Here is a 15,225-nt window from a genome sequence, read left to right as displayed (position 1 = left end):
ACTATAGTATTCAGAAAAGGAAAAAGAACAAATAATATCATCAAAGATAAATACCACCCTTTACTGGAAGTTTTACCCTTCTGGGAATTTTCACATTTTCTGTGGAAGGATCAAGGGGTGTTCGGGTCGGGGGGAAAACCCTGTTATTCTGAAACTATCATGAGAATGAGATCGGCAGCAGTAAGAGATTACAGCTAGAGGAATTTTCCACTAAATAGACATTTTAAAGCTAGCAATTAGAAGAAATACAAGACTCATGGTAAAATCCTACTTTCAGAATGAGTATCAAATATACACAAGTGTTAGATAGATCATGACACTCCTCAATAACCAAGTACATGAATGGCCTCCACATTTTTAATACCTTTGAAATATCCTGTTCTGTTCTCTCACCACCACTCCCAATCCTCACAACAATCCCTAGTCCAGTGTAGGGTTTCTTTCTTCTTCCTTTAAATACAACCACACACAAAACCATATACCAACAATTAAAAATCAAAATGAACTTTCAAACTCTATTAAAATTCTTGACACACACTCACTGTAGAAAACAGAAAATATAATTAGTAGCTTAACACTTTTTTGGATCACAGATCCTTTTAAGCAATTTGATGAAAAATATAGATCTTCCAGAAAAATAAACATGAGGGGCGGGCATCTGGCACAGCAATTAAGAAGCCAGCATCCCAGGTCAGAATGTCTGGGCTGGAGTCCCAGCTTCCACTCCCAATTTCATCCTCCTGCTAACGGCACAATGGGAGGCCGCAGATGTCTCAAATAGTTGGGTCCCTGATACTCACAAGGGAGACCCAGACTAAGTTCCCAGCTTTGGCCTCAGCCTTTGCCCAGCCCTTACTTTTGCAGGTACTTGGTAAATGAACTAGCAAACGGAACCACTGTCTCTCAAACTTAAAAAAAAAAAAAAAAAAAAAAAAAAAAAAGAAGCAAGAACTTTTAAACATTCACGATAAAATGGAATTTAAAATTTATATTTTAATGGCCAGTGTTGTGGTACAGCAAGTTAAATTTCCACCTGAGACATACCATATGGGCAGCGATTCAAGACCCAGCTGCTCCACTTCTGATCCAGCTCCCTGCTAATGTGCTTAGGAAGGCAGGGGAAGGTGGCCCAAGTTCTTGGGCCCCTGCACCTCCATGGGAGACCCAGAAGCAGTTCTAGGGTCCTGGCTTCAGCCTGTCAGGCCGTTGCAGCTAACTGGGGGATGAACCAAGAGATAGGAGATCTCTAGCTCCTCCTCTCTCTGTGACTCTGCCTTTCAAAACAAATAAAAAATCTTTCAAAAAAAGTTTATTTTGATGCAAAAAAAAATTGAAATCTATGTATATTTTTTCATAATGCACATTTTCCATAAACTTCTGAAGACAAAATATATATAGATTGAAAAAGTTTCTTGCAGCACAATAAACTTATTTTTCAAGACTGATTTGAAAGCTACAGAGAGAAGAGACAGACAGATCTTCCATCCACTTGTGCACTCCCCAAATGGCCACAAAAAATGGGCTGAAAAAAAAAAAAAATGGGCTGAGCCAGAAAAAGTCAGAAACCAGGAATTCCTTCCTGGCTTCCTACATGGGTGGCAGGGGCCCAAATACTTGTACCCATCTTCTGCTGCCTTCCAGGTGCATCGGGAGCTGGATTAGAAGAGGAACACCCAGGAGTTGAACTGCAAACAGCGGCCCAACCTGCTGCACAACAATGCTGGCCACCATCAATATATCTTTTCATTCCATTTTCCATGAACTTTTTGAAGTTCCCTTGAACATAAAAATATCACTTTATGTTGAAAAAGTGAAGTGTGCTTACAGAAGTTGGTAGCAGAAGGGCTGTAGCTGCTGCAATACTGTGAATTGTGAGAAAAAGGGACATCTGAAAGCAGATTGGATGTTGTAGCATCACATATGAAAGGAAGGGTGTGGTTTTTCCTGATGTAGTCGGTGGATGTCTACACCACGTGCACAAATGCATTTTATGTTTATTCCCAGGTAGTTTGTTTGAGCCTGGCACAATTTTCTGTATTCACTTAGTATTTCTTATAAACCCAACCATGCATAAGCAAGTGTGAAATCTGAGTGGGGGTAAATTGTTCCCTCCACGTATCATGGTATTATGGTCACATTTTATACAAATAGGGAAGACAGAAATTACAGATCTCCCAAAGCAGTGATGCTTAGGGTCTCTGATACATTTATGATATACTTTATTAAACAAGCAGAAATCCCTGTTTATACTAATCATTGTCTATATCACTTACAGAATAAAGAGAAGTAACAAATAAAAATTGTTAGTAGCTGACTTGGATGACAGTACTACAGCTTTAAAAATATTAGAGATTTCTTATTTTTCTGTTAATTTTTATTTCCATGAAACAGCAGAGAGACAAAGAGAAATCTTTAATATGCTGGGTCATTCCCGAGAACTCAAACCAGGTCTCCCATGTGGGTGACAGGGATGCAAGTACTTGAGCCATCACCTGCTGCCTCCCAGGATGCATATTTGCAGGAAGCTGGCACAGGAGCAGAGAAACTCCTGTATGGGACGTGGATGTCTCAAGCAGTATTTTCAATACAGTGCCAAATGCCCACCTCTTGGGTAAGTTTTTTTTAACCCAATTTTCTATACTTTTTGAATCTTCAATTGCATGTGTTGCTTTTTATATGATGAAAAAAATTTAGATTTTATAAAAATTCTGATCATTCTTAGCAACTGCAAAAAATTTTAGGGGATGGATAGTTCCAAAGAAGCAACATGGATTACAAAGCTACAACAACACAAGAAATGCTGCAGACTTGATACAGTGTTTGTATCTATGTTTTTTTTAGCTGAAATAAGGTTAATTCTTTCAAATACATTGTGCTATGCCCCTGCTCATGATAAAAACAAAATCAAGTCATTTTCTCTCTTATAACTCAATTTCCACTCAGAGGGAATGTAATACTAAGGGTTCCATGAACGAAAGCCTTTTTCTTCTTCTGGGAAAAAGATGCTTGCCTGGCTGCTGTCTGAAGGGGTTACTGTTGGGCAAGGTGTATACAGGTGCCTTACAAACCATTAAACCTACTGCCGCTGCCTGGATGGGCAAGGGTGCTGAGAAGCACTGATTTCACATAAACATTACTTAATTAATACCGAGTTAAACATTATTTATGAAAACAAAAAATGCACTTATCATGTGAGGATAACAAAACTTAGTATCATTCATGATGGTTGAATAACACACTTAAATATGAATGGTAAAAAATACAGATCCTGGCTAATTCTGCCCTTTTAAGTCCTTAAGAATTGTCTTGCCTTTTTCTTTGGTCTTTAACCAATGTAAATTAACCAAGTGAATTTCTGCTAAGAAAACTGTAAGTTGGAGGTGGACATTTAGCACAATAATAAAGACAACACTTAAGATATCAGAATCCCATCTAGGAGTGCCTGGCTTCAGATTCTCCACTCCAGACTCCAGCTTCCTAATTAATGCACAGCCCAGGAGACAGTGACACATCAAGTTGTTGGGTACCTGCCACCCAAGTGAGAAATCAGGAATGAGATCCAGGTTGCTGGCCTTGGTCTGGTCCAGCCTGGTTGTTGCAGACATTTGGGGGAATGAACTAGTGGACAGAAGACCTCTGTATTTAAATAAAAATAATAAATATAATTTTAAAAGGGAAATTCACACTGGGAAAAAAAATCCACAAATACATGATATTCATTGATGTTTCCTAAATCTTGAGTTTTACATTTACAGCTCCTATCTTCAAACAGTTCCCATTTATAAAAGAAAACTGAATATGCAGAAAATGTTCCAGATAAACAGAATCAATTCCATTTTAAAATATAACTAAAACTCAACTGAGTGCTTATCAGATGTAATGCTGAAAACATACAAGCTTGACATCTGTGGGAAAAAATTAAATATTTAATTGTTAGGCGCATATACACAAGGGCTGATGCTGTGGTACAGCGGGTAGAGCTGCCATCTGTAATGCTGGCATCCCATATGGGCGCTGGTTGAAGATCCAGCTGCTCCACTTCTGATCCAGCTCTCTGCTATGGCCTGGGAAAGCAGTAGAAGATGGCCCAAGTGCTTTGGTCCCTGTACCCATGTGAGAGACCTAGAAGAAGCTCCTGGCTCCTGGCTTTGGATTAGCTCAGCTCCAGCTGTTGCAGCCATTTGGGGAGTGAACCAGCAGATGGAAGACCTTTCTCTCTGTCTTTCCCTCTCTCTGTCTGTAACTCTACCTCTCAAGTAAGTAAATAAAATATTTAAAAAAAAGTATGAAGGCAGAAACTCTCCTAGTAAAAGTACAAAGGAAATCCAAAGCAAAGAATAGAAACATTTATGGGAAAATGGTAAGTCAAGATCATTTCTTATCAATAATAACCTTGAATGTAAATGGCCTAAATTCTCCCATTAAGATACAAACTGTTTGAGTAGATTAAAAACAAAACCAATCTATTTGTTGCCTATGATGGAAAAAGATATTTCATGTAAACAGAAAGCAAAAATGAGTGGGTATAGCCATCTTAGTATCAGACAAAATAGATTTTAACACAAAAACTGTTAAAAGAGACAAAGAAGGGCATTATGCAATGATTAAGGGATCAATCAATTCAACATGAAGATGCATATGCACAAAATAGCAGGGCACTTGACTCCAATACAATAGTAACTGGGGACTTCAATAACCCACTTGATCAACTACAGAAAATCAACAAAGAAACAACAGCGCTAGTATATACTATGGATCAAATGGACTTAACTACAGAACATTTCAACCCATAGTTGAATATACATTCTTTTTATCAGTGCATGGAATGTTCTCTAAGATTGACCATATGTTAGGTCACAAAGCAAGTTTCAGCAAATTCAAAAAAACTGAAATCACATCATGTGTCTATTTTGACTACAATGGAATGAAACTGGAAATTAACAACTTAAGAATCTCTAGAAAATATGCAAACACATGAGACTGAACAACATGGAACTGAATTAACAGTGGATCATAAAAGAAATCAAAAAAGAAAAATAGTTCACAGAAACAAATGAAGAAGACAATACAACACATTAAAACTAGTGGAATATAGCAAAAGCAGTGTTAAGAGGGAATTTTATAACAATTAGTGCCTACATCAAGAAACTGGAAAGGAATCAAATAAATGAGCTATCAATGCATCTCAAGGACCTAAAAAACAACAAACCAAACCCAAAATTAATAAGAGGAAAAAATAATTAGAGAATAAACAAAATTGAGACAAAAAAGTGAAAGATCAGTGAAATGAAGTCTTTTTAAAAAAAAAAATGAAATTGATGCATCATTTGCCTAGCCAAAAAAAAAAAAAAAAAAAGGGAGGGAAAAGACCCAAATCAATAAAATCAAAGATTAAAAAGGACATGTAACAGGTACCACAGAAATAAAAAAGAATCATCAGGAATTACTACGAACAGCTATATGTCAACAAATTCGAAAATCTAGAAGAAATGGATAGATCCCTAGACACATACAATCTACCAAAATTGAGACATGAAGACAAAGAAAACTTGAAAAGACCAACAACCAACATAGATTGAATCAGTAATAAAGACTCTCCCAAGGATCATATGGCTTCACTGGTGAATTCTAGTCGGTTAAAGAACTAATTCTAATTCTTCTCAAATTATTCAAAATAACTGAAAGGGAGGGAATCCTCCCAAACCCCTTCATGAGGCCAGCACCACCTTAATTTGAAAACCAGAAAAAGATACAACAAAGCAAGAGAACTACAAACCAACAACCACAATGAACATAGATGCAAAAATCCTCAAGAAAATACTGCTAATAGAATCCAGTAACACATCAGAAACATCATTCACCCAGAAAAGTGGGATTTATCCCTGGCATGCAGAGATGGTTCAATATCTGCAAATCAATAAATGTGATATATCACATTAGCAAACTGAAGAATAAAAACCATATAACTATCCCTCAATAGATAGAGAAAGATTTGATAAAATAAAACATCCTTTCAAGATAAAAATGTTAAGCAAATTGGGTACAGAAGGAACATTCCTGAACACCATCAAGCAATACATGACAAACCTACAGCCAGCATCATATTGAATGGTGAAAAGTTGAAAGCATTTTCACTAAGATCTGGAACCAGACGAGGATTCCCACTCTCATCATTACAATTTAATATAACACTGGAAGTTTTAGCCAGAGCCATTAGGCAAGAAAAATAAATCAAAGGGATACAACTGGGGAGGAGGAAGTCAAACTATCCTTGTTTGCAGATGATGTGATTCATGGGAGAATCTAAAGACTCAACTGAAGGGGCTACTGGAACTCATAAGAGTTTGGTAAAGATTGCAGGATATAAAACCAACACACAAAAATCAACAGCTTTTGTATACATAGACAATGCCATGACTAAGAAAGAACTTCTAAGATGGGTCCCATTCACAATAGCTACAAAAAAATTTAAATACCTTGGAATAAAGTTAACCAAGGAGGTGAAAAATATCTACAATGAGAATTACAAAACATTAAAGAAGGGAACAGAAGAAGATATAAAACAAATGGAAAAATCTTCCATGTTTGTGGACTGGAAGAACTAATACTATCAAACTTACAGATTCACTATGATCCAAATTACAACACCAACATTCTTCTCAGATTTAGAAAAAAGGATGTTGAAATAGACATGAGGACCAGTGGAACAGAATAGAATCCCCAGAAATCAATCCACACATCAACCACCAAATAACCTTTGACAAAGGAGCTGAAATCAATCCCTGGAGAAAGGACAGTCTCTTCAACATATGGTGCTGGAAAAACTGGATCTCCACATGCAAAAGTACTTTAAACCTTATACCAAAATTAACTCAAAATGGATCAAGGATCTAAATATGCAAACTGATACCATCAAATTACTAGAGGAGAACAACGGAGAAACTCTACAAGACATTAGCATAGTCAAAGACTTCTTAGAAAGACCTTAGAAGCGCAGGCACTAGAAGCAAAAAATAGACCAAAGGGAATACATTAAGCTAAGAAGCTTCTGCATTGCAAAGGAAACACTAAACAAGGTGAAGAGGCAAACAACAGAATGGGAGAAAATATTTGCAAACTATGAAATTGACAAAGAATTAATATTCAGAATCTCTAAAAAAGCTTAAGAAATTTTGAAAACAAAATAAACAATCCAGTTAAGAAATGGTCTAAGGACATGAACAGTCACTTTTCAAAGGAAGAAATACATGCGGTCAATAGACACATGAAAGAAATGCTCAGGATCACTAGCCATCAGGGAAATGCAAATCAACCACAATGAGGTTTCACCTCTCCCCAGTTAGAATGGCTCTCACACAGAAATTTAAAAAAATAGGGGCCAGCACTGTGGTGCAGCAGGTTAATGCCCTGGCCTGAAGCGCCGGCATCCCATATGGGTGCCAGTTTGAGACCCAGCTGCTCCACTTCGATCCAGCTCTCTGCTATGGCCTGGGAAATCAAAAGATGGCCCAAGTCCTTGGGCCCCTGCACCCACCTGGGAGACCCCGAGGAAGCTCCTGGATCCTGGCTTCAGATTGGTGCAGCTCTGGCCGTTACGGCCAACTGAGGAGTGAACCAGCAGATGGAAGACCCCTCTCTCTCTCTCCTCTTTCTGTGTAACTCTTTCAAATAAATAAATAAATCTTAAAAAGAAACCAAAATCCAAAGCATCCTTCATGCCTATTAAAAATAAACAAACAGGGGCCGGCGCCGTGGCTCACTTGGTTAATCCTCTACCTGTGGTGCCAGCATCCCCTATGGGTGCTGGGTTCTAGTCCCGGTTGCTCCTCTTCCAGTCCAGCTCTCTGCTGTGGCCTGGGAGTGCAGTGGAGGATGGCCCAGGTGCTTCGGCCCCTGCACCCGCATGGGAGACCAGGAGGAGGCACCTGGCTCCAGGCTCTGGATCAGTGCAGCATGCGGGCCATAGCGGCCATTTGGGGGGTGAACCAACGGAAGGAAGACCTTTCTCTCTGTCTCTCTCTCTCACTGTCTAACTCTGCCTGTCAAATAAAAAAAAAAATAAAAATAAACAAATAAACAAGCAAACAAATAACTGCTGAAGAGGATGTGGGGACAATGGTTGCCTAATCCACAGTAGGTGGAAATGTATACTAGAACAGCCACTGTGGAAGACAGTATGGAGATCCCTCAGAAATCTGAACATTGACCCACTCCTGGGAATTTACCCAAGGGAAATGAAATTAGCATATGAAAGAGCTATCTGGTCCCCCATGTTTATTCCAACTGAATTAAAATTAGCTAAAATATGGAATCAACCCAGTTGTCCATTAACCAATAACTGGGTAAAGAAAATGTGTCACTAAAATAAACTGAAAGCATGTCATTGTAAAAATTAAAAAAAGGAAGGAGTTGGGAAGGTAAGAGCATGGGAGTGATGGTAGAGTGGGAAGTGGGAAGAATCACTATGCTCCTAAATCTATGTATTTATCTGAAACACCCAAAATTTGTTTAGTTTATATAAATAATAGTTATTTAAAGAAAAGAAGAACACACATACAAAATAGTCTTCTAGATACTTAAACTCTATAGTGACTGTTTAAAAGTTCCTCCCATCTGCACATATATACCATAATTTATTTGGTTTACTAAAAGTATTTTCTAACATAGACACTAAGTTTCTTTTAACCTACTTCTGTTTTCCCTATTCCCATTAGTCAGTAAACACTCTAAGAACCATCCATTTTCTAGTCATTGTTACACCTTGCTGACAACATCATGAAACTAACAGACTGTCCTAGTAGATAAAAGAATGGATAAATTTACTTGTAAATTTTAGGATTTTTGTTTGTTTTTGTATTCTTGCGTATTAGCTTTTTGGTTTGTGGTTTTTTTTTTTTTTTTTTTTTTTTTTGCATTTTTAGATGGCACTGAAACAGTTGTAATTCAGTGAAAACTAAGTTGAAACTTAAAATTATCTGTAATAACACAAAATGCTATTCGTAGGCTAAACATTTAAAAGGTGAAAAGTAACAAAAACATACTCTAAAATAGAAGGCTAAGAATGCAAATAGTGAAATAATGGTCTTGGGAGTTGGTGTTATGGCACAGTGGGTTGTGCCACCACCTGTAATGTTGGTGATATTCTTTCTCTGTTTCTCCCTCTCTCTCTGTCACTGTGCCTTTCAAATAAAACAAAAGAAATCATTTTTAAAATGGTCTTAAAAGTGTTGCACCAGTGCTGTGGTGTAGCAGGTAAGGCTGCTGCCTGCAGTGCCAGCATCCCATGTGGATGCTGGTTTGAGTCCCAGATGTTCCTCTTCCCATCCAGCTCTCTGCTATGGCCTGGGAAAACAGTGTAGGATGGCCCAAGTCCTTGGGCCCCTGCACCCATGTGGGAGTCCTGGAAGAAGCTCCTGGCTCCTAGCTTTGGATGGGTACAGTTTCAGCTGTTGTGGCCAATTGGAGAGTGAACCAACAGATGGAAGACATCTCTCTCTCCCTCTCTCTCTCTGCCTCTCCTTCTCTCTCTGTGTAACTCTGAGTTCCAAATAAATAAAATAAATCTTTAAAAAAAAATTAAAAAGTGTGTGTATGTGTATGTGTTAAGACTTACATTTATTTGAAATGCAGAATAACAGAGAGTAAGAGACAGAGCAAGATCACCTGCTGGTTCAGTCCTCAGATGGCCACATAACCAGGGCTATACTAGGCTGAATCCAGGAGCCTGGAACTCCATCTGAATTTCCTATGTTGCTGGCAGCAGCCCAAGTAGTTGTGCCATCTTCCGCTGCTTTCACAGGTGCACTAGCAGGGAGCTGAATTGGAAGCGGAGCAGCTGGGACTCGAATCAGTGCTCTGATATGTGATGCCAGCATCACAGGCAGTGGCTTAACAGCTGTGCCACAATGCTGCTAGGCCAGTCCTTAAAGATTTTATAATAAAAATGTGCACCCTTGAAATACATAAAACTTGTATAACTTAAAGTGATATTCATAATTTTAGGGTCTATTATTTAACAACTCAACATGTATGATTGGGACAAGTTGGGAAAGTTATAAAATTTATCTTTTTTCTTCAAATTAAAAAAAAAATTTTTTTTGGTTAGGAACATGGCCTGAAATCAGGCTACATTAAGGCTAGATGGCAATGATTTCCGGTGGGAGAAAAAAGATTATTTTTAAACTATCTTTGGAAAGCAAAAATTACCACACCATGTTCACACGTTAGAAGGTTAAAAGAACAGGTTTCATTATACCTAAATAACAATTATTTGAAAATGGTAACAAAAACAGTAGTAGCAGGAAATATATTTTTTTTGTGTGTGTGTGTGTGCCAGATTTGAGAACAACTGATTTGCTGCTGACTGCACTTGGCCCTCTCAGCCTCTTGAACCTCCTGCAATACTAATAGGTTCTACCTCCCAGGGTAAAAATAAAATATTGAACTTTACTTACACAGTATTAAAATTAGAGTTCCCATTAATGAATTATATTTTACTTCAGTGGAATACAATAACCAAAATATGTTAAGTTTTAATGTCCAAGTAACTGAAAATAAACACTTCCTACGTATAAATCTGCTGGTGATAGCCTGGTGTAGTTGGTAAGCATGTGGGTTCTAAGGTCAGACTGCCTGAGTACAAACCCAGATTGTGCTGCTGACTAGGTCTGTAACCCCAGAGAAAGCATTCCACTTCTTTAACCTCATTTCCGATGTCCATAAAATGAAAGTAAACACTATTATCTACTTTAAAGATAGCTCTGAGAACTGAATGAGCACCTTGAACATTATAAACACCCAATAATATTCACAATTTCTATGGCCTCAAGTAGGAAGAGGGAGGTTACTATCTCAGGTACCTCTACTAACTTAATTCTTTCCTTTTAGGTACCTACATATTTCTCTGGCAGAAAGCTTACTTGGTAGGTAGAGGGAATGCAATGAAAAGAATTTTGTATTCCTCACATTCTTATTTTGAAGCCCTAGATGGTATTTGGATATAGAGCTTTGGGGAGCTGCTTAGGTTTAGAACAGGTTGTAGGGGTCGATCAGGACTTCATTTGTAGGAAGCCACAACTGAGAGCTCACCCTGTCCCCACCTCTCTCCACCTTAGTGCAGAGGAGGCCATCCGAAGCCAGGGAGAGCCCTCTCTAGAACCCGATGACTAGGGTGGCTCCATGGCCCTGGATTTTCAGTCTCCAGAATGTAAGAAAATAAGTGTCTGTTGTTTAAGACATCCCATCGATGATATTTTCTTATGGCAACCTGAGCTGACTAATACAGGTGGTCTACATGTACTTTCAATGTTTTATATGCATGAGGAAAAGCAGTTCTACATTTTGTACTTTGGAAAGTTCATTGAACTCATGTAAATTTATGACCTGGGCAGATTTCAAAGACTGCAGGGTATGTCAGAATAAGCCAGGGTCAGACAGACATTACACTCCTACCTACAACATGCTTTCTTTTTAAGGGCACAATATTGAGACTTTTACTTTTCAAAAAGCTGATATAAACAGTTCCAGATAAGCTGCGATCAACCAGACATTACACTCATATCTGCAATATGCTGTAAGTCAGAATGTAAAGATTCTTACCTTTTGTATCTGCCTGAAACTGTTCTAGATGGTTCCTGTAAAGTAAAAATAATGACAAATCAGTTTGAAGGTATGTGTAAGCATGCAATTACTGATTATATAAAACAGCTGGCAGAGAATACCTACTTTGAAAGAATTTAGAGCAACTGTAATTGTTTTATAAATACACACTACTGATAACACACACACACACACACCACAAAACCAAGACTCTACATCAGATTTTGCATCCCAAATCAATTGTTTTTTAAAAATAATTTTTAAAATTAGAAATGTTTTAAAACTCAGAAAACAGGCGGCAGAGCTGTGGTATAGCGGGTAAAGCTGCCACCTGAAGTACCCACATCTCACAGGGGCACTGGTTAAAGTTCTGGCTGCTCCACTTCCAATCCAGCACTCTGCTGTGGCCTGAGAAAGCAGTGGAAGATGGTCCAAGTCCTTGGGCCCCTGCATCCAACATGCGAGACCCAGAAGAAGATCCTGGCTCCTGGCTTTGGACTGGCACAGCTCCAGCCACTGCAGCCATTTGGGGACTGAACCAGCAGAAGGAAGACCTCTCTCTCTGCCTTCCAAATAAATAATTTTTTTTTTTTTTTTTTTTTTGGACAGGCAGAGTGGACAGTGAGAGAGAGAGAGAGAGAGAGAGAGAGAAAGGTCTTCCTTTTTGATATTGGTTCACCCTCCAAAGGCCACCATGGCTGGTGTGCTGCGGCCGGCGCACCGCGCTGATCCGAAGCCAGGAGCCAGGTGCTTCTCCTGGTCTCCCATGCAGGTGCAGGGCCCAAGCACTTGGGCCATCCTCCACTGCACTCGCGGGCCATAGCAGAGAGCTGGCCTGGAAGAGAAGCAACTGGGACTAGAACCCGGTGTGCTGGCACCACAAGGCGGAGGATTAGCCTATTGAGCTGTGGCGCTGGCTATAAATAAATCTTAAAAAAAAAAAAAAAAAAAACACTCAGAAAATGGACAAGGGGGGTATTATTCATCAACTGATCAGCTTAAATCTTTTTAGAAAGTCAACTGGCATTAAAACTCACAACCATTATAATCTTAACACAGCCACCTTTGTTTTTTTATACTCACTTTTTAAAAAAAAAGATTTACTTATTCATTTGAAAGAGTTACACAAAGGAAGACAGAAAGAAAGGGACAGAGACGGATCTTCCACCCACTGGTTCACTCCCCAAATGGCCACAATGGATAAGGCTGGGCCAGGCTGAAGCCAGGAGACAGAAGCTTTTTCTGGGTCTTCCATTTGGGTGCACTGGGCCATCTTTCACTGCTTTTCAAGTCACATTAGCAAGGAGCTGGATTGGAGGTGGAGCCGGACCTCAAACCAGCATCCACATGGAAGGGCAGAGTAGAAGGTGGCAGCTTTACCTGCTATGCCACAGTGCCGGCCGCATTTTTATATTAATGACTAATAACTTTTAAAGATCATAAATGCAAGCAAAAATAAAAAGCAAGGAAGTGTATTTTATTGTACTGGTTCTATGCTACAAAGGAAAAGTTAGGATGAAATTTAACATCAATCATTGGGGTAGAAAAATTATTACCACATAGCTAACCAGGTCATCATTTTGATGGCCCAAGCCCTCTCAATATTTTTGCAGTTTCACTTTAAAAAAACAGTATTAAATCAGATGAATCTTTTTAAAAACTGTGCAATCACTTTTTAAAAAAAACTAATTGTTGGGGTAGGTGTTGTAGCCCAGAGAGTTAAGCCACCACTTGGGATGCCAATACTCCCATACTAGAGTGCCTAGTTCCAGTCAAAACTGCTCAGCTGCTGAGCCAGTTTCCTGCTAATGCATCCTGGGAGGCAGCAGATGATGGCTCCAATGTTTGGGCCCCTGCCACAAATATGGGAGACCTGGTTGGATTTCCAGGTCCTGGCCACAGTCTGGTCCAGTTCTGGCTGTTGCAGGTAATTTGGGCGTGTATCATTACAAGGTCTCTCTTTCTCTCTCTTCTCCCTTCTCTGTCATTCTGTAGTTCAAACAATTAAATAAATAATTTAAAAATTTATTTAAAAATAAACAAATAAATAAACAATTTAAAAAGTTAATCATTAAGTCTCCAAGAGAAAATACTACAAATAAATAATTTCTGGGGGCCAATGTTATGGCATAGTGGGTAAAGCTGCTGCCTGTGACTCCAGCATCCCATATGGATGCTGGTTTGTGTCCTGAGTGCTCCACTTTCAATCCAGCTCCCTGCTAAGATGCCTGGGAAAAGCAGTATAAAATGACCCCAATGTTTGGGGCTTGGCCACCCACATGGGACACCCAGAAGAAGTTCCTGGCTTTGGCCTAGCTCAGTCTTCTTGCAGCTACCTGGAGAGTGAATCAGTAGATGGAAGATTCTCTCTCTCTCTCTCTCTCCCTCCCCCTTTTTCTCTCTTCATTCTCTCTAACTCTGCCTCCAAACAATAGATAAATCTTAAAAAAAAATTTTCTGGCCTGGTTAAAATAAACAATAAGCTCTCATTACAAAATGAGCAGTTCAATGGTAAAACAGTAAATGCTGCCTGTGTGATACTGTAAAAGACATGGCAATATGAGGAAGCAATACAGCAAACCAAATGGTTAAGAGGTATAATTACGTCATTCCATCCAGACAGGCCACTTGGTGGCTTTGAGACTGTGGGTTTATTTTCTATCACTCTTCTTCTCCTCACCTCTATAATGCAGTAACAACAATGCCTATTTTACTGCTTGATGTGGGAGTTAAATAACATAAGTAAACAAAACTAATACAATTTATTTACAATAGGCTTAATTTAAATTTGATGGCTCAAATTAAAAAAAAAGTTACAGAAAAATTCAAGTGGGATACAGAATTTTAACAATTTTTTTTTTAATTTTTAAACTTTTATTTAATGGATATAAATTTTCAAAGTATAGCTTATGGATTACAATGGCTTCCCCCCCATAACTTCCCTCCCACCTGCAACCCTCCCACAAATCTGTCTTAATTATTCCAAATCAATAAATTTCTGTTACAACAGCCTAACTCACTTAGCTAAATATAACTATCTCAAATTTTCATGCCTGCGTCTTATTTTCTAAATAAAATACTGGCTTCTGGCAGACAGAGATGCCCCCTGCTCTTCGGTTCCTTTCTTTCTCCCTAAAAATCCCAGCTCAACTAGCATACAATATACAAAAAACATACTGACAACACATTTTGGGAAATAACTAACTTCCTTAGTAATCTCCAGTTACAGAAAAAAGCATCACTAGGGAAGTAAGCAGTTGCAGGCAGCCACAAGGTAACAGGAAACCAGCGTATGCATGTGTGTGGGCTTGCGTCCCTAAGCAGGATTACCCCTGGGAAGCCAAGCCTTGACTGCTGATGTGAAGACAAATTTCATCCCTTTCTGGGCTTCAGCTACTCTTACATCAGGGACAGTAACAAAGCCCTAGCAAGTAAACTTCAATAAGAGTTTCTTATCTTACTGTCATTAAAGGGGCACCCTGCAATGATGAGAGAGGAGATGGATCTTCTGTACTTTGTGTGCCAAACATGTAAAACAGACTTCCACTAATAAGAATATGGTATCTCTAGTAACAGCAAAGAAACATATTTCATAAAATCTAGTTTTACACTATTTTTGAAAGCTTA

The 15,225-nt window shown here is 38.8% G+C and overlaps 1 protein-coding gene across 1 annotated transcript in view; it reads right to left on the bottom strand.

Annotated features, from left to right (window-relative positions):
* The window catches only part of PAWR (pro-apoptotic WT1 regulator), a 117,084-nt gene that overhangs the window by 21,950 nt on the left and 79,909 nt on the right, over positions 1-15,225 (bottom strand). Inside the window, exon 3 of the mRNA XM_062203162.1 lies at positions 11,599-11,633. Coding sequence (XP_062059146.1) covers positions 11,599-11,633 — 35 coding nt within the window. The remainder of the gene's footprint in view (positions 1-11,598; positions 11,634-15,225) is intronic.

The sequence above is a fragment of the Lepus europaeus genome, chromosome 10 (genome assembly GCF_033115175.1).
Source record: "Lepus europaeus isolate LE1 chromosome 10, mLepTim1.pri, whole genome shotgun sequence".
In the NCBI taxonomy this organism is placed as follows: Eukaryota; Metazoa; Chordata; class Mammalia; order Lagomorpha; family Leporidae; genus Lepus; species Lepus europaeus.
Note: the sequence above shows the minus strand (reverse complement) of the source record. Positions and strands in the feature narration are given on the sequence as shown.